The sequence below is a fragment of the Lepidochelys olivacea genome (assembly GCF_965140295.1).
Source record: "Lepidochelys olivacea isolate rLepOli2 genome assembly, chromosome: 1".
Taxonomy (NCBI): Eukaryota; Metazoa; Chordata; order Testudines; family Cheloniidae; genus Lepidochelys; species Lepidochelys olivacea.
Window position 1 is genome coordinate 127,591,774 of NC_140411.1, and position 22,994 is coordinate 127,614,767.

At 39.3% G+C, this 22,994-nt stretch overlaps 1 protein-coding gene across 8 annotated transcripts in view; it reads right to left on the reverse strand.

Moving 5' to 3' along the window:
* Positions 1-22,994, reverse strand: part of ZBED1 (zinc finger BED-type containing 1) — a 290,772-nt gene that overhangs the window by 168,149 nt on the left and 99,629 nt on the right. For all 8 annotated transcript variants that reach the window (XM_084614140.1, XM_084614148.1, XM_084614147.1 and 5 more), the window contains one exon: positions 12,300-12,407. In XM_084614140.1, coding sequence (XP_084470266.1) covers positions 12,300-12,315 — 16 coding nt within the window. In that variant the 5' untranslated portion in view covers positions 12,316-12,407. The remainder of the gene's footprint in view (positions 1-12,299; positions 12,408-22,994) is intronic.

Below are 22,994 nucleotides of genomic sequence, written 5' to 3' on the forward strand. Positions count from 1 at the left end.
CAGATTAGATTCAATTCCTTTTTGACCTCCTCATACTAACCATTTTGAAACAAAGCAAAGAAACACTCATTTGTAGTATTTGTTTTTTCTGCAAAATCCATCTGGGGTTTTATGACACATAAACATTCAGCTTGATCCTAATTTCTGGAAATAGATGCAGTGTCAAAGAACAAACCCTACAGTGAAACTGCCATGTCTGTGTAACTCTGCACAAAGCAGCTATGGGCAAGGAATCAACTCTCCTCACTCTTTCAGCTTAAGTGATTTCCTACAGTGGGGTTTCAAAAATCAGTCTGTCAAAGTGCTAGATACAGTTATGTTAAAAACTGACTTCTGTGGCAAGCCCTGTGAGGGTCCCATCTGATCCTCCTTTCATTCAGCATTTATCACACAATGAACATGCATATTAAAACCTCCAGTGACTTGATTTAATTCTCAGTATGTTCATTTATTTTTCAAAGAACTTGCGTTGCACAACAAATTGTAATTCACATTATTTTCACTGTTATATTAATGGTTCCTCATTAAAGCTCAGGACCCCCCAAACGAACTCAGTTTATTCTTATTTGCATATTTTAATTCAAGACCATTGGGACAAAAGAATCATTTTACTAAATAGCTGCTTCAAATCTGTTTCCATATTAGCTTAAGAGGGAGATTGAAAAGATGAGTCTAGGAGCTGGGAGCATCATAAAATTGAAAATTGCCTTGACCAAAGCCGTTTGTGTGCTGGAGGCTTTTGAAATGATTTTGCAAAGCAAATGCTTTAGGGATGAATAGAACGACTGGATAAGTGACCAAATCCTTATAAAAAGTTCAAAGTAATGTATTGCAAAAAGATACAGTAATGTTGTAAGAGTAATCTATACCTCTGGTTTTATTTAAAGAGATGAGTGATTCCTTACTTATTAGGGGCAAAGCAATAGCAACATTTATAGTCAAAGTTGATAAACACATTCCATTTTAATCCCCGGTTTCAGTTGCTTTTACTGTGACAAACTAACCATTTGGTCTGAAATTTTCCACGCTTGATCTCTGCCTTAGGATTAATTTTGTTTTGAAAATCTGAGCAAACACAACTCAACATGGACTGAGACGAGTGAAAAATGGGAAATTCTGCCACTACTAAAACCACACAATTTAGTTTCTTTTAATTTGTCTGGGGGATTAGTCCTGAGCCTTTGCATTTTGTTCACCCCAGGAAAATCTGTTCAGTTTTGGCTAGGTTATAAGCAATGGAAAAAATAGTCACTTCTACATGCTCAGCAGATATTTTTTTCATTTTCTGAATATCCAAGCTACATGTGACACATTCCCAGCCCACAGTGATACTCTTTCATTGTCACCAAACAACTACAAAGTGTTAAAGACAGGAAGCAACAGCTCCACTGAAATACTGTTTGGAAGATCCATTGGGGCGGGAACCAGACAATGAATTCTTGTCTCACTTTTTCCATGGACTAGTTTCAATATTCTGCTCACTTATAACCCTTATTATTGAGCAAGGCCTCATACTTCTACCTTAATAAACAAGTAGATAAAATGCTCCCTTATTTAAAAAATGTTAACTAAGATTTTGAAAGGGGGAGGGATAGCTCAGTGGTTTGAGCATTGGCCTGCTAAACCCAGGGTTGTGAGTTCAATCCTTGAGGGGGCCGTTTAGAAATCTGGAGCAAAAATTGGGGATTGGTCCTGCTTTAAGCAGGGGGTTGGACTAGATGATCTCCTGAGATCCCTTCCAACCCTGATATTCCATGATCACTTTGGGCAGATCGGGGAGTAGATTTCATGTGTACCTAAATCTCGTCTACTTAAACATGCTGCCTCCTAGAATGAACATGCCAAATCTATGTGCTTGGCTATTGTGTTTGCAAAACAGATCTACTCCTGCATGCTCACCTTTAGAAAGCTCATTAAAATCCACAATTGAATGAGTCCTATATGTAAATGCAAAGCATCATCATCAAATAATTAGTAGCTAAGAGTCCTAACTTTCAGTCTCCCGCTTTAAGCACTGGGCTATAGTTCCCTTCAAGAGCCAGGAACACAACCTAGTTCTTATATTGTACTGCTGTCTAGCAAGTAGTTCTGTAACCCACTAGTAAAGTGGACAGTGCACCCAAAGGAGAACAGCTACTACTGAGAGTGAATTTAAAATGTTCCAATGCGGTAGTAAATTCAGATTTTATTTTTAAAAGTCACCAATCAATATTTAAAAATCATACACACAAAGTCTATCGTCTGTTTTATGTAGGACCTAGACAAAAATACAAAATACTTTGCATCCTCTCACTGCAGACTCTTCAAACAGGTTACACTCTCAAAGCTGTGCAGAAGTCACCAGGAATGTTGATACTCAAAGAAAGGAAAGGTCATAACACTCTTAAGCACCATTTGAAATATCCTGATTGAAATGTCCTATAAAATGTAATAAGGATGAAACGAAAAAGGTTTTCTAAATTTGTAAAGGGTTCCAGAGAAATCAAGATAAGCAACCACAGAACATAATGGAGTATAATATCCTTTCAACAGAATTTTAAAAACACCCTATACACAGCCTTATGCACAGTGGCTGCTACATGCAGTTTGGGGGACTTGATAGATTCCCTAATGTAGGACAGGATAGTTCCAGCACTTAGGATCATCACCTGCAGGAGCAGCTGCTCCAGGAAGGCAATCTCACATCAGACAGATGCTTAGACATGGGGCATGCAGCAGAAGCTTCAAGAGAAAGGATGGAAGCCCTAGGAGGCACAACACCCCCAGTAGTATGTGCAGAGAGACAACAGCAAGGGAGCGCAGGTGGCCAGGGTTCCAGTGAGATGCATTTACTGTGGTAGACAACATGAGTGGGTGAAGGAGAAGTGCCCCGCACTAGGAAAGCAGTGCTAGGAAAGTGACCAGTTGAACCATTTTAGCAGTGCGTGCAAGAGCAGAGGAAGGTCTCAGAAAGATTCAGTCAGGTTTGCACAAGAGGTGGATTGCACATCAGACAGCAGTGATGACATCATGTCTCTCTCCTTGACTCTAAGGAGCATATCAAGTCCTGACAGAGAGGCAACAAGGAACAAGACCAACACAATGTTACGAGGGAAACGGCCTGCACAACTCCAGGATCACGGATCCTCCTGCAGTGGGATTCCCCAGAATTAACTGGACTCGAACACATTCATTACAAAGAGCAGGCACAATCTAATAATGTACAATGAGTGCATAATGCAACCCATAGGAAAATGTGATCCAATAATAAATAAGTCAAACAATAACAGATGGTACCTACAGAAGTTTGTGGTGATGGATGGTAAGCTCCACAGACCCTTCTTGGAGAATACACCCATACAAGGCATGAATCTGATCAGGCTACAGATTCAGAGTTTTATAGTGGCAGTGCAACAAGACAGTGTAGATCATTTTAGAAGTATAGGAGGGATGTTTTCAAATGCGACGGGTGCCTTGAAGAAAAGCCCCTGGAAACAGACCCCAAAGTAGAACCTCTGTGCTTACCGTGAAGGAAAATTCCAGTGGCACTAGGGAGTTCACAAGGAGTTTGAAAGTCTGCAGAGCAAGGGTATCATAGTACCATGGTGGTGGCAAAGAAGCCATCAGTCAAACTGTGCATCTGCATAGACCCAATGCCACTGAACCAGACATTGGAAAGATGCCACTATACATGATGACATCTTGTCAGAACTTTCCAAAGCCAGAATCTTGACAGTCTGTGATATGAGGAATTGGTTTGGACACAGAAACCGGGACAGAGTTCAGCATGCCGACAACACTCGCAACACCATTTGGTTGCTATAGATGGCTGCCCATGTCAATATGCATAAGGCCAGCACGAGAGACGTCCCAGAGAAGACTCACCCAGCATTGTTCCTAGATGGGTAGTGGTGTTAGCTAACACCCTGAGCAGGGCATATATACCCAGCATCAGCAGGTTGGAAGCAGAAGATCAGGACACTGACTCCTTTAACATGCTGTACTGTCTCCCAGTTTTAACAGTGAAACTGATGAAAATCAAACAGTCTATCTATGGAAAAGGACACCCAACTACAGGCAGTAAAGACAGCCATTCTACCAAAGCCAAGTACTAGTAGGAGCAGAACTATATTTTCGCATTAAAGATTAGCTGAGAGTGCAGGATGCAATCATATTTTGTGGACAAACTGCTGTTGTCTCTGCCTCATTACATAAGGACTTCATGCGAAAAATACATGCCTCGCACCTGGGTATTGACAGCTGACTTAAATGTGCCCTAGAATGTGTTTACTGGGTGGGAACAAATACACAACTCCGCTCCTTGATAGATGAGTGATGCCTGACGGTCATGTGATAAATGCCAGCAGAAAGAGACTCTTACCACATAAGTGGCCCACCTAACCATGGAAAAAGGTGGGAGCAGACTTATTTACCTTCAATGAAAACCAGTACTTGATTACAGTGAACTGCTATTCAAATTTTAGGCATGTCAGTGCCTTGCCTGACACAAGAAGCAAGTCAAACTGAGGGCCCCCTTTGCAAGATATGGCATTCTGAACATTGTATTCACCAACCATAGCCCCCAGTTTGCCCCAGAAAAATTCAAAGCAATTCACATGCAAATGGGAATTTGACCACCCTACCTCCTCCCCAGCAGTTGACTCAATTGTGAAAACAGCTAAAAGACTGTTACACAAGGCTGTTTCTTCTGGTTCAGACCCTTGTTAACATTTTTGGGACAGAAGAATACCCAATCAGAAGGGTGCCAAAACAGTCTGGCACAGGCATTGATGGGATGAAGAACCAAAACCCTGCTATCAATGAGAGGAGGTCTGTTACAGTCAGAAGGATGGAAACACCGCTGAGAAGAGATGTCAAACAATCAGAGAATGCAGGCACTAGAGTACGGCAGATCATCTTAGGACCTACTGGCCCTAGAGACGGGCATCCCCCTGTAGATCCAGCCATTAAGGGAGACACCAGAAAGAGTCAGCTAAAAGATCCTGTAGGGGTGCAGTGGCATCAGATCATATAAGATAAGTAAGAGGGATAAGTGATCCAAAGAAACAGGAGGCTGTTACAAACCAGTAGACACAACAGCCAGAGAGCCTACTGAGATAGAGAGATCACAGAACAGAGAACTATTCAGAGACAAGCCCCACAAGGAGGGAGGTTCACAGCTCATTCCCAGGGTGGTCACCTGTTGAGGAGACCAAACTATCTCCAAGAAAATGTAACCACCTAAGTTTGTGGTAAAGATGAGACTCCAATTTGGCTATATGTTAGCAATTTCTGGCCGAAGGGAAACAGATTGGGGGCAGGGCATCAATAATTTGTTTTAAACATTTATATTAAAATGTTTGTGAAATAGGAAAGATGTATCATGATCAGTGGAACTGAAGTCAGAGGTCCCATGTTCCCTGGAGGGACTGTTAGTGACGGCACACCAGTGGACACAGGGAATGCCATGAAGTTAGGCTGCAAGCAACTCAGCCACACGGAGAGAGCAGTGCACAGGGTTTAATAAAGTTCCACTTGTTCAACTTAATCTGCATTCAGCATCACTCTTTGCAAATGAAACAGCCCCTACTGGCTAGAATCTCATGTATGAATGTATGCTTTTTATAATTTTTTTAAATTTATTTGGAATCTCTCAAAAAGGATAATTTTCAACCATGTTCACTTGGATTGACTGATCCAAATGAAAGAGCGAGATATTTTCTAGCTGGATTTGTACTTTGTAAACATAGGGAATTAATTATTCACCTGGCTGTAGAAAAAAGTAACCAAAATAAAAAATTAGGGCTGTCAAGTGATTAAAAAAATTCATTGCGATTAATTGCACTGTTACACAATAATAGAATACCATTTATTAAAATATTTTTGGATTTTTCTATATTTTCAAATCTATTGATTTCAATTACAACATGGAATACAAAGTGTAAAGTGCTCACTTAATATTTATTTTTAATTACAAGTATTTGCACTGTAAAAAAACAAAAGAAATTGTATTTTTCAGTTCACCTAATACAAGTACTATAGTGCAATCTCTTTATCATGAAAGTTGAACTTAAAAATGTAGAATCATGTACCAAAAAAACCTGCATTCAAAAATAAAACAAAGTAAAATTTTAGAGCCTGCAAGTCCACTCAGTCCTATTTCTTGTTCAGCCAATCACTCAGACAAACAAGTTTGTTTCCATTTACAGGAGATAAGGCTGCCTGCTTCTTGTTTACAATGTCACCTGCAGGTGACAACAGGTGTTCTCATGGCACTGTTGTAGCAGGCATCACAAGATATTTACGTACCCGATGTGCTACAGATTCATATGTCCCTCCATGCTTCAGCCACCATTCCCGGGGACATGTGTCCATGTTGATAATGAGTTCTGCTCAATAACTATCCAAAGCAGTGTGCACCGATGCATGTTCATTTTCATTATTTGAGTCAGATGCAACCAGCAGAAGGTTGGTTTTCTTTTTTGGTGGTTTGGGTTCTGTAGTTTCCACATCGGAATTTTGTTCTTTTAAGACTTCTAAAAGCATGTGTCACACCTCGTCCTTCTCAGATTTTGGAAGCCACTTCAGATTCTTAAACCTTGGGTTCGGCATACGAATGTTTAACATATCTGGCATGTAAATACTTTGCAATGCTGGTTACAAAAGTGCCATGCAAATGCCTGTTCTCACTTCCTGGTGACGTAAATAAGAAGAGGGCAGCATTATCTCCTGTAAGTGTAAACAAACTTATTTGTCTTCACAACTGGCTGAACAAGAAGTAGGACTGAGTGGACTTGCAGGCGCTAACATTTTACATTGTTTTATTTTTGAGTCCAATTATGTAACCAAAAAAAATCTACATTTGTAAATTGCATTTTCACAACAAGAGATTGCACTACGGTACTTGTATGAGGTGAACTGAAAAATACTATTTATTTTGTTTATCATTTTTACAGTGCAAATATGTATAATAAAAAATAATATACTTTGATTTCAATTGCAACACAGAATACAATATATATATGAAAATGTAGAAAAACATCAAAATATTTAATGCATTTCAATTGGTATTCTATTGTTTAACAGTGCAATTAAAGCTGCGATTAATCATGATTAATTTTTTTAATCACATGAGTTAACTGTGAATAATCAACATCCCTATAAAAATGTTTTCTTTTTTGAACAGCTCTCACAATGGAAGAAACTATTTCAGCGTGAAAAAAAGAAACTTAAAATATTTCAAAAATGATGTCACAACCTGCAAAGCTTAAAATTGCCTCGAATAAAAAAGAAATGTTGTTACCAAAGTTAGCAAGATGGAGAATTTCCTGACTACTGACTTAAAAAAAAAATGCAGAAATGAAATGGAACCAGGAAGTTCCAAAAAAAGTATACCAAGTACACTTAAAATGACTAGAAGAGGGCAGTGCAGAGAAGATATTCCACCTCTTGACTTGTACTACACATAACTGATAGTTTTAGACTTAGTATACATTTTGCTTTGTTTGACTAGGGACAAAACAATAGAGCTATCCCAAACAAAGGCATAGAGGGGCTTTGCTCGGGTTTTACTTTTTAATTGTCTTTAAACAAAGTAAGCTGGGCAAATTTCAGCAAACATGAATGATTTGGAAGGTTGTGTGTGTGTAAAAATAGAGAGTGATAGCTGGATCTCTTGTAGCCTTCACTGTAGCGCAACTATTACAGTAAAATATTGAAGTGAGATCATTACTAGGCAATTGTTTTTCAGCGCTCATAAGAGAATTAGAAAACAAGCTCTCAAATATGAAATACTGCTCAACTCTAACTCTACTGTGCAAACCATCCAAACAAAATATGCCTCACTTAGGAAGAGAAATGCTTTCCTGCACATATTAGAACTCAAATATCTCTCAGCAACAATCTAGAGTGAGAGGAGACACAGTGTCGTATATAAATTTTTGTAATTGAAATTAAAGCAAACTATCTTTGAAAATGAAAAACTGCACCCCCGAGATAGGATTTAATTATCCTCTTAAAGTCACCTTTGTAGTTTTAACATACTGTATTCGAATTGACTGATTTAGAGCATAAGGAGTCTAACTTAAAAATTGGAAACCAGACAAAACAGAAAGAGATGACAAAGGTATTTGTTTTCTCGGTTGCAGCTGGACTTGAAAGGGTCTCAAATAAGTGCTGGGTTTCTCGGTAGAATTTTATTAATCTGTAACAAAATTTGAGGCTCCAACAGGTTAAGTGTATTTATAGAGTGACTGCTTCTTTTGTACAGTGTATAGTATGGGCCTGATTTTCCACTACCTTGTGTTTTCAGCTGTGCCCAACGGGCACAAAATGCTACCAAATCAGAACTTTTCACTGATGGTGCAAAGCTGTGGAGAATGAAAGCTTTTATATTAGATGTTAAAGATATTATAGATTTTATATTAGATGTTATATTTTATATTAGATATTGCCACACAAATCAAAAGTTGCCACTTCCTTTAGTACCAACAGCCTTTACAAAGGGAGAAATTCAAAAATAGATATTTGTAATTCCAAACTAGAACAGCAAGTCCAGTTATTCAGTAACTAGTGCCTGCCACAGGTAAGGCGAGTTCTAACTTCCATTCTAAAACCCCTTTTTTCAGGTGCTCATCATTTTTGGATACAAATTCTTTTTGATCTAAAGTTGTCCATGCTTGGACTCAGTGAATGGAATGTTCTGAAAGTTTGAACCCGGGCTAAGATTGAGCTGATCTGCAGCATCCTGGGGCTTCTCTGAAGCTGGTTTCATGATCCAGAATCTCAGCTTCCATTAAACCATTACATCTGTAAACTGAACTGTTAAGAAGAAAACTTAAAAAATGTGACTCATGTAACTGATGAAGAGATGCTTACAGAGAATCTGGAACAATAACTCTGAGTAATGTGAACTGCCCAATTCCTGTCAGTAAGAAGCTAACTCAGAGGCTAGGGATAATTTAAAGGGTCAGAACTGGTAACTGTTCGTTCCTCATGTAAGAAAGGAGGAATCACAGAGCTACACGATTTACTGCGTGTGATGTCTCATTTAAGTGCTACAAAGGGTGGTGTTTTAGAGTTACCGCTACTTATGCTCTGGTTTGAACAAAGCTGGTTCAGTTTTGTTTTGAATTATGGGTGTGAAAGTGTATATGAGTTGGATGGAAGGACAGTGGTGGGGAAGAACACTCAACTGTTCCCATATATGCTAAATGGAATTTTTTTTCACATAGGTAACAGCTCAAAATAGAATCACTATGCTAAGCTTGTTTTATTAACTCACTGAGATTTAAGGAAGAGGCCAACTTAAATTTCTAAGTGTTTAAAGTCAGAATTTTTAACACATGCACAGCAAAATATTTCTTTATTCATTCTAAAGCTGAAACACCCAGGGGGCATGGCAGGTGTTAAAGCACATAAACTTTGAATCAGTCTAAACTCTGGCTCACAATTTGAGGTGACCTAATTTCTAACAATAGTAGGGAAGCCATAACAGCATAGGTGGCTGCTCCTTGTGGAACCCTGGGTACATGGTCCAATAGCTGCCATGTGATGAAAGCAAGTTCAGGTATGTCAACCCCTGCTTCAATCACACCTCTCGATTGCAGAGTAGACATACCCAAAGTGATTCTGTCTCCTCGTGGCTGGACCACATAGAAGTTTATGAACCCAGACCTTTGAGCTGACAAAATTGAGTCTTTTAGCTCAGGAATCAGAGGCTCATGCTTTTAGATCCAGAGATATAATTCCTGCTGCAGATAACCCTCCCAAGGGTGTCCTATTACATTATATTGAGATTTCACAGGAGATGAACTACACCGCTATAGTTATACCAGTAAAACTCACTGTGTAGACACTCTTATTCAGAATTACAGCAACCTTTTATTCAGTGTAGCTGAATTTGTACATTAACAGTGTTATTCCATACGTCTGTTAGTCTATAAGGTGCCACAGGACTCTTTGCCGTTATTCCAAATAACTCCAAATTTGGAGTTATACTAGTATAATTGTACCAGTATAGTAATGCTGATAATACAGATATGCCCAGAGTCTGCTCCCACTGAAGACATTAGGACTTTTGCTATTTACTTTAATGGGAGCAGATGGGAGCCCGTAATAAGGCCATGGCATACAGGACAGCTGTTCCAGACAACAGGAACTACAGAAAAAAACAGTGGAAGTATGTGGAAAAGCTTCTCTGGGGTCACAGATATATTGAGAATAAGGTCTAATAATTAAGCATTTTAGTATCAAGGTCTGGGGTGAAATCCTGGAGCCATTGAAGCCAATGGCAAAACGCTCATAGACTACCCAGGGGTCAAGTTTTTCCCCACACTATCTAGTGTTCATGTCTCTTTTTTAACCCCTACAGATTTCTCTAGCCCCAAAAGATATTAAAAAATTATGCAGAACTCCAGTTCGCTGCAAAAGATATTAAAAAATTATGCAGAACTCCAGTTCGCTGCAGAAGGTGGAGTAGCCATTATAGATCAAAATTGGGGAATAAAGACAGGAAATCAGAATGGGGTGGGGGGGTAGGGATGCCGGAACAATTTATATAGTGGGGTTCTGAGAGCCATTGAACCAAACCCTATCTATAACAGAAACCACTTCAAGCCAGGTGGAGCAACAGCACCTCCAGCACCCGTAGTTCCAGCACCGACTCCTAGGATTCTGTTGAGGTTCTTATATTGCCCCCATCACCATGGTATGTCAGCACATGATGGACTCCACTTGTTACCAGTCAATAGCTTCCTTTGCAGCTGTCACACACATTTCTGTGAGGGGGCCAATTGGTCCTCTAACACTCTCTCTGGCCATGCACCCGGGGTAGATGCACTGCCCCCTCTCCTCCTTCCTCTGGGCAGAAATGTCACTGCACTGCCAAATAGGGCAAAGCTCACCTGTCAGAGTGACTGCTGAGTCTGCTGAGGGGGCCTCTCCCTTCTGGAGGGCTCCCTGGATGCAGAACCCATCCAGGCTGTGAAGCTTCGATTGGGCTCCATGCTTGGGTCAGGATTTGGCTCAGATATTGCACTTGATTGAAATAATTCTCATCAGTTCTACCTTAAATGATGTAAAATTATTTTGAAAACAAAAACAAAAGTGTGTTTTTAAATTTCCTAAATAAAGGGGAGAAAAAATGACACAGGAACTGCGTTTTTTTGAGTAAAGTTTTTGCAGTTCACCTTAAAAATACATAAAGATACTTTGAGTGCAACAGAAACAGTGACAGCATTAGATAGAATACAGTAGCACCAGGTTGTGTTTTCAGATACTTGATTTTGACTTTTAAAACGTGTCTGACTAGGTTCTTCTCTGCATTAGCCTGTGCTAAGCCAGAGTAACTCCCTTAATGTTAATGGAGTTACTCTGCATTCCCACCAGCATGACTGAGAACAGACTGATCCACCACTGCTAGTAGCTTTTCACTCTTAATAAAGTCATATTTTCCATTTGAATAAAGTTAAATTTCTGGATTGCTGAAGTATTATTAAATAGAAATAGAATAATCTTGTATAGTTCTAAATTACATTATTTTAAATTAAAAGCTTGTGGCTTAGCAACAGGAAAAGATTAGGTCATATACTGTAGTGTTTTAAACATTATATAATTTAAAAAAAAAATCCAAGAAAACCCCAGAACTGGAGTGAAAGATGACTCAAAATCTTCACTAATATTTTTATGTGTGGATAAGTCAATATTTGTATTGGATAAGTCAATGTTTGCATTGCCTAACTTCTTTTGAGTTACACTATATGGGACAAAACATGAACCACCGTACACCAAAAAATACCTTTAAATTTTTTATAATATTTCCTCTTAATGTAGAATGGACACCTTAAAAAAATTTTACAGTCTCCCACATCCTAAGCAGAGGGAATACCTGCTCATAACAGTAGTACTTTGCCTAAAAATCAGTAAAAAGGACATTTTAAAGCATGTCCACTGTACAGTGCATTTCAAATTACCGTGCTCAAGTGTGTGTTTATATATATGTGTTCATACTGACTGCTTTTTGCATGAAATATCCAGAGGGGCTAAGCATTAGAACTCCTACAAAAGAGATCTGTGTAAGCTCTTTGGAACAGGGACCATCTACCACTCTGTGTTTGTACAGGATCTACCACCATGGGGCCCCACTCTTGGTTGGCCCAAGGCACTGCCGTAATAAACATTTTAAATAACATAAGGCTTGGCAGGATTTGGCTCCATAACAACCAGGCATATGTTTAGTTATACTGATGGAGCGATATTTCTTTAAGATTTTGGTCCCTCAGGCACAATATACATTTGTATTGACAAAATAATGACAGTACCTATTATAACGTGCATGCCAAGTCTTGCCAAATGCTTCACAGTATGATAACCAATTCCTTTAGCACCTCCAGTCACTATGGCAACATTTCCATTTTGTGTAGGGAAAACTACATGAAGAGAAAAAAAAATCATTAATTCACGATAGCAATACAGATAAGGCTATAAGGTACATATTATAAATATATACATACATTTAATGGATCACTCAACTTTGGCCAATAAAAAATGCGACAACAAATCTGGTGGGCAATAAACGGAACGTAACACTTACCTTTATCATCCACAGTATAATTTTCTAGTATTAATAGTTCACAAAAGACTGTGGTTGATGACACACAAATTATAGATGTCCAATTAGAAAAATGTAGTAATTTCTATTTGCATGCCTTCTGTTGTTATTGTTATTGTCCTGCAACAATCTGTCCTTTAAGAATTTCGGCTTAACTATTTCTATTGTCTAAAGACAGCATGACAGCTGTTACAAGTCAATTTACAGGCTGTTTATTGGTCAAACATGCATACAGGGATAATATAAGAATTTTTCAGTAAGCAGCATGATATCCTTCAGACCCTTTGGGAAGGGGCTCTGCATTTGCTTCCCCAATAATATGGAGCAAAATCACAAATAAGCTGAACAAGAAAAACTGTCAAAACAAAATTCCTGATGTCCACTTCCCAAAATTTTTGCAGCCCTGTCTATAGAATATAAAAATATTAAAAACATATAAAAACATATGCCCCTGAGAAAATGTGAGGGTTTATCAGTTTTAGTCAATATTTTGTTCATTATGAGCAGAACTGTGCAACTCTTACTCATGTAAATACATAAGAACAGCTATACTTGGTCAGACCTTGGTCCATCTTGCCCACCATCCTGTCTCCCAACAGTGGCCCATACTAGAGCTTCAGGGGGAGTGTACACAACAAGACAATTATGGAGTGATCCACTGCTGTCTTCTACTCTTGGCTTCTGACAGTCAGAGGGTTAGGGTCACTCCAAGCATGGGGTTGTGTCCCTGACCATCTTGGCTAATACCCATTGATGGACCTATCCTCCATTAATGTATCCAGTTATTTCATAAACCCAGTTATACTTCTGACCATCACAGCATCCCATAACAATGAGTTCCCCAGGTTAGTTGTGTGACAAAAGTAATTCCTGCTGTTCGTATTAAACCTGCTGCTTATTCATTTCATCAGGTGACCTCTGGTTTTTGTGTTGTTTGAAAGGGTAAATAATGCTTCTCTAGTAATTTTTTCTACACCATTAATGATTTTATAGATCTCTATAATGTCATCCACCCCCTTAGTCATCTCTTTTCTAAGATGAACAGCACTAATCTTTTTAGTCTCTCCTTATATGGAAACTGTTCCATAATCCATCCGTAATTGTCTTTGTTACCCTTCTCTGAACCTTTTCCACTTCCATTATATCCTTTTTGAGATGGGGCAACCAGAAGCGGACACAATATTCAAGGTGTGGGCGCACCATGGATTTATATAGTGTCGTCATGTTTTCTGTCTTATTTTCTATCATTTTCCTAATAGATCCCAATATACTGTTAGCATTTTTGATCACTGCTGCGCATTCAGCAGAATTTTTCAGAGAACTATCCATGGTAATGCCAAGATCTCTTTCTTCGGTGTTTAAAGCTCATTTAGAACCCATCATTGTACATCTATAGCTGGGATTATTTTTTCCAATGTGCATTCATTTGCACCTCTCAATGCTGTATTTCATCTATCATATTGTTGCCCAGTCAGCCAATTTTGTGATATCCCTCTGTAACTTTTCACAGGCTGCTTTGGACTTACATATCTTCAATAATTTTTATTGTCTGCAAACTTTGCCACCTCACTTTTCACTGTTTCCAGATCATTAATGAATATGTCGAACCGCAGAGGTCCCAGTACAGAACCTTGGGGGACCCCATTGTTCACCTCTCCATTGTGAAAACTGACCATTCATTCTTACCCTTGTTTCCTATCTTTCAACCAATTACTGATCCATAAGAGGACCTTCCCTCTTATCTCAGGGTTACTTAGTTTCCTTAATAGCCTTTGGTGAGAGACCTTGTCAAAGTCTTTCTGAAAATCCAAGTAGACTTTATTGACTGGATCCCCCTTATCCACATGCTTCTTAACTCTCTCAAAGAATTCTAACAGACTGTGAGGCATGATTTCCCTTTACATAAGCCAGGTTGACTCTTCCTCAACACACCGTGTTTATCTGTGTGTCTGATAATTCTGTTCTTTACTATCGTTTCTACCAATTTACCTGGTACTGAAGTTAGACTCACTGCCCTGTAATTGCCAGGATCCCCTTTAGCTATCTTCCAGTCATCTGCTACAGAGGCTGATTTTAGCGACAGGTTATGCAGTACAGTTGATAGTTCTGCTATTTTATATTTGAGTTCCTTTGGAATTCTTGGGCAAATACCATCTAGGCCTGGTGACTTATTTCTGTTTAGTTTACCAGTTTGCTCTAAAGCCTCTTCTATTGACACATCAATTTGGCTCTATCTGAGTAACTGTCCACTCATGTAAATAAGGGGCACACAATCAGGTCTAAGAGTTAAGGTTGAAATTACAGCTGGAGTGAGCACTGAGTAGTCTACTAAATTTTCTATTCCAAAAGCCTTTTTCAGGTGTTTATTACTTTGCTAAGCTTTTACCTTTTTGGCTGATATTTTCCAGATCTGCTCTCTCCATGAGGACACTTGAAAATAAATGTTGAGCAAAAATGCCTCTGCAGTTTTTGAAAATAAGAGAGTGAATTAAAAAAAAAGATATTTTTCTAGAATGAAATAAGAAATTGCAACTTTTCTATCAACAGCTCTTGTGCCTAAACAAGACAAGGCAGAAATTTGTAATTTGGCAAAGAAATAATCTCTTGGCCAGATGTGTTCCTTTCAGCCATCCAGTGAAAATACAGTTTGACTTAGCAGAATCGTTAGAGTTGCTAAAAAGGAATAACAATAACGGTGTATTAAATATCAGCCTTATCACACTATGTGGGCTTGTAACTTGTGTGGCATTTTGGACTCTATCAAAATGCTATGGTAAACTCTGTCTCATTCAATGTACAGGTGCATATAGTAGAAGGCAGTATGATCACTGAAGGTGCAAATGGAAGGAGGAAGGTGGCCAAAGCCAAAGATGAATGATTTCTTTGTAACATGACACAGCATTGACAAGTGCCACTCTGAAACAAAAGATGAAATGGCTGAGGACAACAATTTGGAGGTGGACTACAACATAATGGATCAAGGGAACAAGAAGGAGCCCAGTGCTTATGGGACTTTGACAAGCAGGAAGAATACAGCAAATGCACAAACAACAAAAAGATCCTGCCACAAAGCAGTTTTCAGCACAGAATCAAGAGGCCTGATTCTCCAGTGTATTGTTCCAATTTCACACCAGTGACTTTAGTGCGGCCATTCACATACCTAAAGTTAAGCATGTGTTTAAGCACTTTGCTGGATCAGGGCCTAAGTTCCTTAAAATTAATTTCAGTTGAAGAATTTTGGAAATCTTTTAGTTCCAACGTTTCAAAACTTTCACAAAGAAACAATAACTAACTCTTTCTAAGCTAATATTCCTTAGCCCAAATAAGCTCTATTTCTTAGGATTTTCCCCAGGGGTTGGGTATGAGTTGGGATAAGAAGCATTAGGATTTTATTGATGATGGGGGCAAGATGATCCATTTGTAGACAGTGCTACAATTATATGCATGTGTAAAGAGAAATGCACTTACAGGGCACAAACATGTGTATGTGCCTACTTAATGGGCACATTTGACAAAGTTAGATAAATAAGAATTCATTAAATAGGAATGTACATTGAAAATAGCCCACAGTAGAGGTAAATACATCGCAATCCAAGACAACTTCTATGAAGAGTGATGAGGGAAGCCTACACAAATGCAGACTGTTTTTTTTTCTCTCATTTCCTTTTTATTCCACAACTGTCTGTTCAGTATATTCAGGCTTATTCCATTTTCATTCATTCTCTGTACTGATATTTGCAGTTTCAACTGTAGTGATTCTCAAAAAAAAAAAAAAATCCTTAAATAGGACTGCTTTCCATCAGCTCCAAGTATATTATCTTCCACCTCCTCTCACTCTAAATATGCCTCCTGCTTCCTTCCCCTTCTCCCCATGTCCCCCCTTTCAACCTACCACTTTTTTGTATATCTCAGATACATATCCCCATCACTTATTTCAATGACCTACATCATTAGTTTTGTTCACTGCACTGACTTTGCTACATTTTAGTAGAAGTGGAAGTCACTAAGAATGAGGTGGTTGTGAAGAGAGTAAAATGGAGGAGCAAAGTCAGAAAAGTGATAGACGCTGGATGCATGATGAGGAAGAGAAGCTGATGGAGTGGTGTTTAATGCTGGAGGAATGGGAAAGGAAAAACCCAACCCTCTCACAGAACTGGGTTTATAAAGTTGACAGGCCAGTCATCACTCAATCCACAAAGGTACTTAGATACTTAAACCCCAGACTTAGGTGCCTAAATCTCAGGTTTAGGCACTTAAGGCACAGTTTTAGGCTCCACTGCTATCCACAAAACTCCTGCTGAACCCTGTAGGTGCCTCAACTCACTCAGTGCCTAAGTTTTCAGGGTAAAAGTTCCCTCAACACCTATGTGTCTGCATGTGCACCTTCACTGCTGCCTCCCTCTAGGTGTCTGGACACCTGTCTCCCACCTAGGCCCCAAAGCAATCCATGATGTCTCTTATCTGTCCTGTCTTAAAAAGTCATTAAGCCTGAGGAGGCAGGGGGTGATTCTCTAGCCTAATGGTTAGGGTATAGTGGGTACTGTCCCCCTGCTCCAATTACTCTTTCATTATTTATCCACAGTGGAACACCTAGAACAAAATAGAAGGAGGAAGCCCTACATCAGAACATCACATAGCTCAGTTGTTAGAGAACTCTCCTGAGTGGTGGGAGACCCCTGTTCAAATCCTTTCTCCCTCGCGGGGGGGAACTGAACCTCTTCCACATCCCAGGAGAGTACTCTAACTACTGATCTAAACATTATGAGGCGGGCACCATCATCTCCTCCTCCAGCTGTTTTGTGTAGAGTGCAGCAGGCACCTAAGGCATTCCCGCAAGAAAGGCCATAGGTGCCTGAGGATAAGTCTACACTGCAGTTACGCACCTGGGGCTGGCCCTTGCCAGCTGACTTGAACCCACAGGGCTCAGACTAAGGGGCTGTTTAATTGTGGTGTAGACATTCAGGCTTGGCTGCAGACCTGAGACCAAAACATCTACACTGCAATTAAACAGCCCCTTAGTCTGAGACTGAGAGCCTGAGTCAGCTGGCACAGTCCACCCATGGGTTTTTAATTGCAGTGTAGACATACAGATGGGTTCCCTTTCATGGATGGCTAGCAGAGATGGGTACCTTCCTGTAGTCTGGACTTAGGTGCTTATCTCAGAGAGAGGAGGGGCGTAGCACATGCTCCTCTCATTGGTATCCCCCATTAGCTAGCTTAGCAGCTGCCTGCCTAATGTTCTGGCTTTTGTGGATTGCATTATTACCTAATTGCTCCGCTTGTGTCACAAACCTTAGATGGAAGAGCATAGGCCTTGACTAACTACATCTAGGTAAAAAATACAGTGCCTTGACTCCACTATGATTTACAATGAGAAAGCAATCTCAGTATTAAAAGCACACCTATTTTTTCAGTGACGACCTGGTCTTAGTTTCCAGAATAGATCTCGGCTTAACCTAATCTCCCAACGCATGAAGACTCTTTTATTGTGTGTGACACCATGATCTAGGTATTGCTCAAAGCTGGAGAAGACCCCTTGTGGGAAGGTGTTGCTCTTTCTCAGTTTGTTTTGCTACACAGGAGAAATCCTCCTCGACAGTGTTTGTATCTTACTTTAAGCATTTCAAATCTCTCTCAGATCCTGAAGAGATGAGCCAGATTCTGCTCTCATTTGCAGAGATGTAACTCCTGAGTAACTCCATTAACTTCAATTAAGTCACTAATGATTTACACTGGTGGTAATGAGATCAAAATCTGACCAAATATCTTGTTGGTAATTCCCCTTCAGGTTCAGAAACATTCATTATTCCACATAGTCTTTAAGCCAATCACACCAGTTTGGAACTGTCTAATGGTTTTAATCTCTTTCTCTGGAAGAACTCACTCGGGCTCATAATTTTTGCTATGAAATATGTAAAGTGAGATCCATATTCTTGCAACATAAGTTATTTTTCTAGAGTCCCTTCAGATGTCCTGCTAAAAAATATGTGTGCAATCACTATAAACCTATAGAAGTAAACCAGACATTAGCAGCTTTATAACTAATCATTGGCAAATTTTCAACTTTTCTGTGTAAAAATAAAATTAATCAAAATAAAATAATGGCATTAAATTAACTATTTGCACTGCCAAAATGTATTGTTTAAATTTAAGGAAATAACCCTTAAAATGCCAGTCACACTCAAGATGCAAGGTCACAGCAGTTGCATTGTCTTTAGACTACAACTTTTTGAGGCAAAATCGTACAAGTTTATCATGGAGCACAAACTGTATCTAATACAACACTTCATTAAGCTTTTTTCCCCTAATCCAAGTTCTTTCTGGACTGGTACATATTGGACTATTAAAAACCCACAGACACTAAAGTATAATTCCTTTATTGTTCACTGTTCCATTAAATCATGTTAACACCATTAAAGATTAATACTTTAAATAATCGACCCTAACAGTGGGGTTTTTATTTATTTATTTATTTGGCTAAGTGAATAATGTACATGCAAATAATGGGCCTGCAGGTAACTGCTAGAGACAGAAAAGAAAGGTGAATATTTAGTCTGATGACATCAGGTATCAAGTTCAGAGTTGCTTTCATATAGCAACGCTCATGTTGAAAGGAAGGTGAATAGATGGGTGTTGTTGCCAGACACAATATAATTCAATGTGACACAGCACAGCACAATCAAGTTTTTCAAGTTGGGTAAAGGAAACAGTATAGTGAGCTCAGCCAACTACAATATTATTCTCTAGTTTTTCTCATCCTAAACACTCAGATACTTTTCCTACATTTTTATTTACGTGGGTAAGTTAACAGTGCAGAGCTTAAAAGCATCTTCACCAACTTTAAAATGCTATATTACAAAAAAGAATTCATCTGCACTGCTATTCCTGATTGTAATCATCTGGCTACTGGATAATTCTGTCCAAATGACAGTTCTTAGAAAGGAAGCTAAGGCAGGCATCTATTTAGGTTGTGTGATAACAAGGTCCCAATAGTTTTTTATCCCTTGTAGAAAGCTAGTAAATAGAACCAAGGGAAAAAATAATTATTCCAATGCTTAGAAAAAGTGCAAGTACAAATCACCCTTTGTGGGGAAGTGTGGGGGCTTAAACCTTCAGCCTGTACACAATTTAAACTTTCATTAAAAGAAAGAAAAGTTCCTAGCCCATGGTTGTGAGGACATGCCAAATGTAATCTTCCAGCCTGAGTCTGCAGACAGTTCCTATGCCTCTTCTGCCTGTCATCATTTTGCCAAGCAGCAACAAAGTATAGTCCATAAGATTTGAGGTGGCTTTGGTCCCACTATTTAGAAACCTGTGGGCAAGTTGTGAATCATGGGCAGAACGGTGAGCAGCAGAGGTTGGCACTGGAGATTTTTATGGCAGAAGAGGCAAAGAAGTGTAGGCTGAGGGCTAGGGAGACTAGCAGAAACTTCTTTCTTCCTCTCCCTTGTAGCTACCAAGAGGCTGTGGCAGAAGCTGGTGGAGATGTGTCTCGGTTAAGGACGGAGGTTGAAGGGAGGCTTGCACATCACTATGCACTATTCCCATGTTATGCCAGAGGTGGCAAATTTTGCTGAACAGTAATGTTTCTGTCACGTGGACAAATGCCAGCTAACTCCTTTACAGCTGTAAGAGAATGAAGGAATTTGTAGCCATGCCTCCAGATGTGACAGGCTTGCAGAGCACAAACACCACTGCACCATCTTGCTCCTGAAAAGTAACTGAAGACCACTGTACTAAAGGGATTCCTGGAGGTATCTGCAGCCATAGCTTGCCACAGGAAAAGCATTTGACAAAAAACTAACACTCAGCCTAGTGAAATAAGGACAAGAAGTAGGAGGGGTTGCTAAAAGTGTGAAGAAAGCCTGGTAACTACCTACCGTACATTGTAAATCAACACCTTATATGCTAAAGGTTTTCAGAAATTTGCTGAAAAGGTGAAGAAAGAAAATTTGATACTAACACCAAGAAGTAACCGCTCCCTTCATAAGCATTTATCAAAACAGTCCATTTAACAGTCATTTCTTTTCTTACGTGAGGAACTACAATCCCAAGTACACAGAAAGAGATACAGGCTCTATTTGCCTTTTATTCATTGCCCTGCTTACTTTGCATTCCTCCTTTTATTTACCTATGATATCGGCACTCTGTGGGCCTGGTTCTTTTCCACCTTACCCTGATGTAAATCAGGAGTAACTCTGAGGTTAGTGATGTTATACAGGTGTATCTTTCAAGCAGAAATATCATCTAGTTTTCTCTTGAACATACCATACTGATGCTGTCTCCCCCAACCAGGCCCTTTTGATAAAGTGTAACCACGTATATATTGTACACATTAAGTGAAATTATTTTATGTAAAACTTCTCTTTGCTCTGCAAGTCATGTCCTCATGTAATTATATTTTTCCCATTGTAAAAACAGGAGTTGAAGAGCAGGCTTGGTCCCAGGTGATATAACATGGGGTAATGGGATCATCTCTGCATAATGACGTGCCCAGAAACCCAGCAATTGCCACATTTTACAAATCAAACAACAAATAAAATAAAATGTATCATCAATATCAGGAAATGCTGTCTTGCTCTGAGGTCCATTAAGACTAAGGGTATGTCTACACTGCAGCTGGGAAAGTGCCTCCCAGCCTGGACGGACAGACACACACAAGCTCTGCTTGAGCTAACACACTGCAAATAGCAATGTGAGCGGTGGGGCAGGCGAGCTGTCATTATACAGACCCAGGAGGTCAGACAGGCTTGAGCTGCTGCCAGTGCTGCATGTCCCTATTACTATTTTTAGAACACTAGCTCAAGCAGCGCTAACGCCTCTGTCTACCTGAGCTAGGAAGCATGCTCCCAGATGTAGTGCAGACATACCGGGATCACACAGTAAGCTGCACTAAGCTAAAATACAACACTTTCCTAGCTCTTTTTCTCAGAAATCTCATAGCACTTTACAAATGTTAAGACTCATAATACTTCTGAGGTAAATGCTATCATTGCCATTTTTCAGATGTAGAAATTGAGGCACAGCATGATTAAATGACATGCCTAATGCTGCACAGTAGAAATCCATGACAGAACCAGGAATACAGCCGGCCGGCTATCTATAATTTAGCAAAAAGAAAAGGAGTACTTGTGGCACCTTAGAGACTAACAAATTTATTTGAACATAAGCTTTCATGAGCTACAGCTCACTTGCTCAAATAAATTGGTTAGTCTCTAAGGTGCCGCAAGTCCTCCTTTTCTTTTTGCGGATACAGACTAACATGGCTGCTACTCTGAAACCTATACTTTAGCGTTATTACTACAGTGATTCAAAACTGAACTGGACAGAACACTATAAATTATATTTTAGGAAATAATCCTGCACTAAAGATCTATCAGAAGCTAACAGATTTTCTCTAATTTCCATGGCTCTATTACCACATTTGTAGACAGTGTAAAATATCATATTACAAACTCTAGATATTCCACAAAATATCCTCTTTTCAGCTGTTTTACTGCCTGTAAGTTTTGACACCTTTCCTTTTTTGGCTCATTTGCTATTAAAATTTAAAAGGTTCCAATGATGAGTCAATCGTTTTTCACTATGAGCGTGGATGGAGGGATACAGATTACCAACCAATCCATATGAGAAGTAAGCATCAAGCAAAATGCATACATAAACAGCAGAGTGTTAGTGGAGGATGTGTAATGTTAGTGGATGTGTACCTTTAAAGTTCTGGGTAAAAGTGTTTCAATGAGGCTCAGAGGGAGAGAGTAATTTGAAGAATGTATATATGATGGATCAGGTTTTTTTAAAAACTGTGTCCAGCTGTAGTTGATACTCTCACTTGAAATTACAGTCAGTTAAAATACTGATCTCACAAAGTTCATCCGTAAATCAAGGTGTGCAGATATGACAAGAGGTAAGTGGGATGATGTAAAGAAACACCAAACATTCCCATTCAAGCCTACTAATTTCAGTTCCAGAAATGCATGTGACAGATAACATTTTATTCAAGCTGAATCTTGCTCCCAATAAAGTAAATTGAAAGACTCTCATAGATTTCAACTGTACCAGGGCCTTTGAACGTTGAGCTTCCCTCCTTTACTTACAGTATTTCTATGAATTACGTGCACAACCACATTCTTCCTACTCCCCCTGAATTCAGTGTGAGTTTTGCCATTTAATTCAACTGAGAACCAGTCTGGACACAAAGACAAGTAAAAACTAGTGTTTGCTGCAACTTCTTCAGTTCAGAACACCGTTTACTGTAATAGATTTATCTGAATACTTGCAATATGCCACAGACTGAGTTCCTTAATATAAGGAATTATGCTTATCAGTTGTCTCCAACTCAGGATACCTGTAGCCTAAAAAAAAAACAAACAAAACACACCCCTGTTTTTTACCCTCCTTTGTTTTC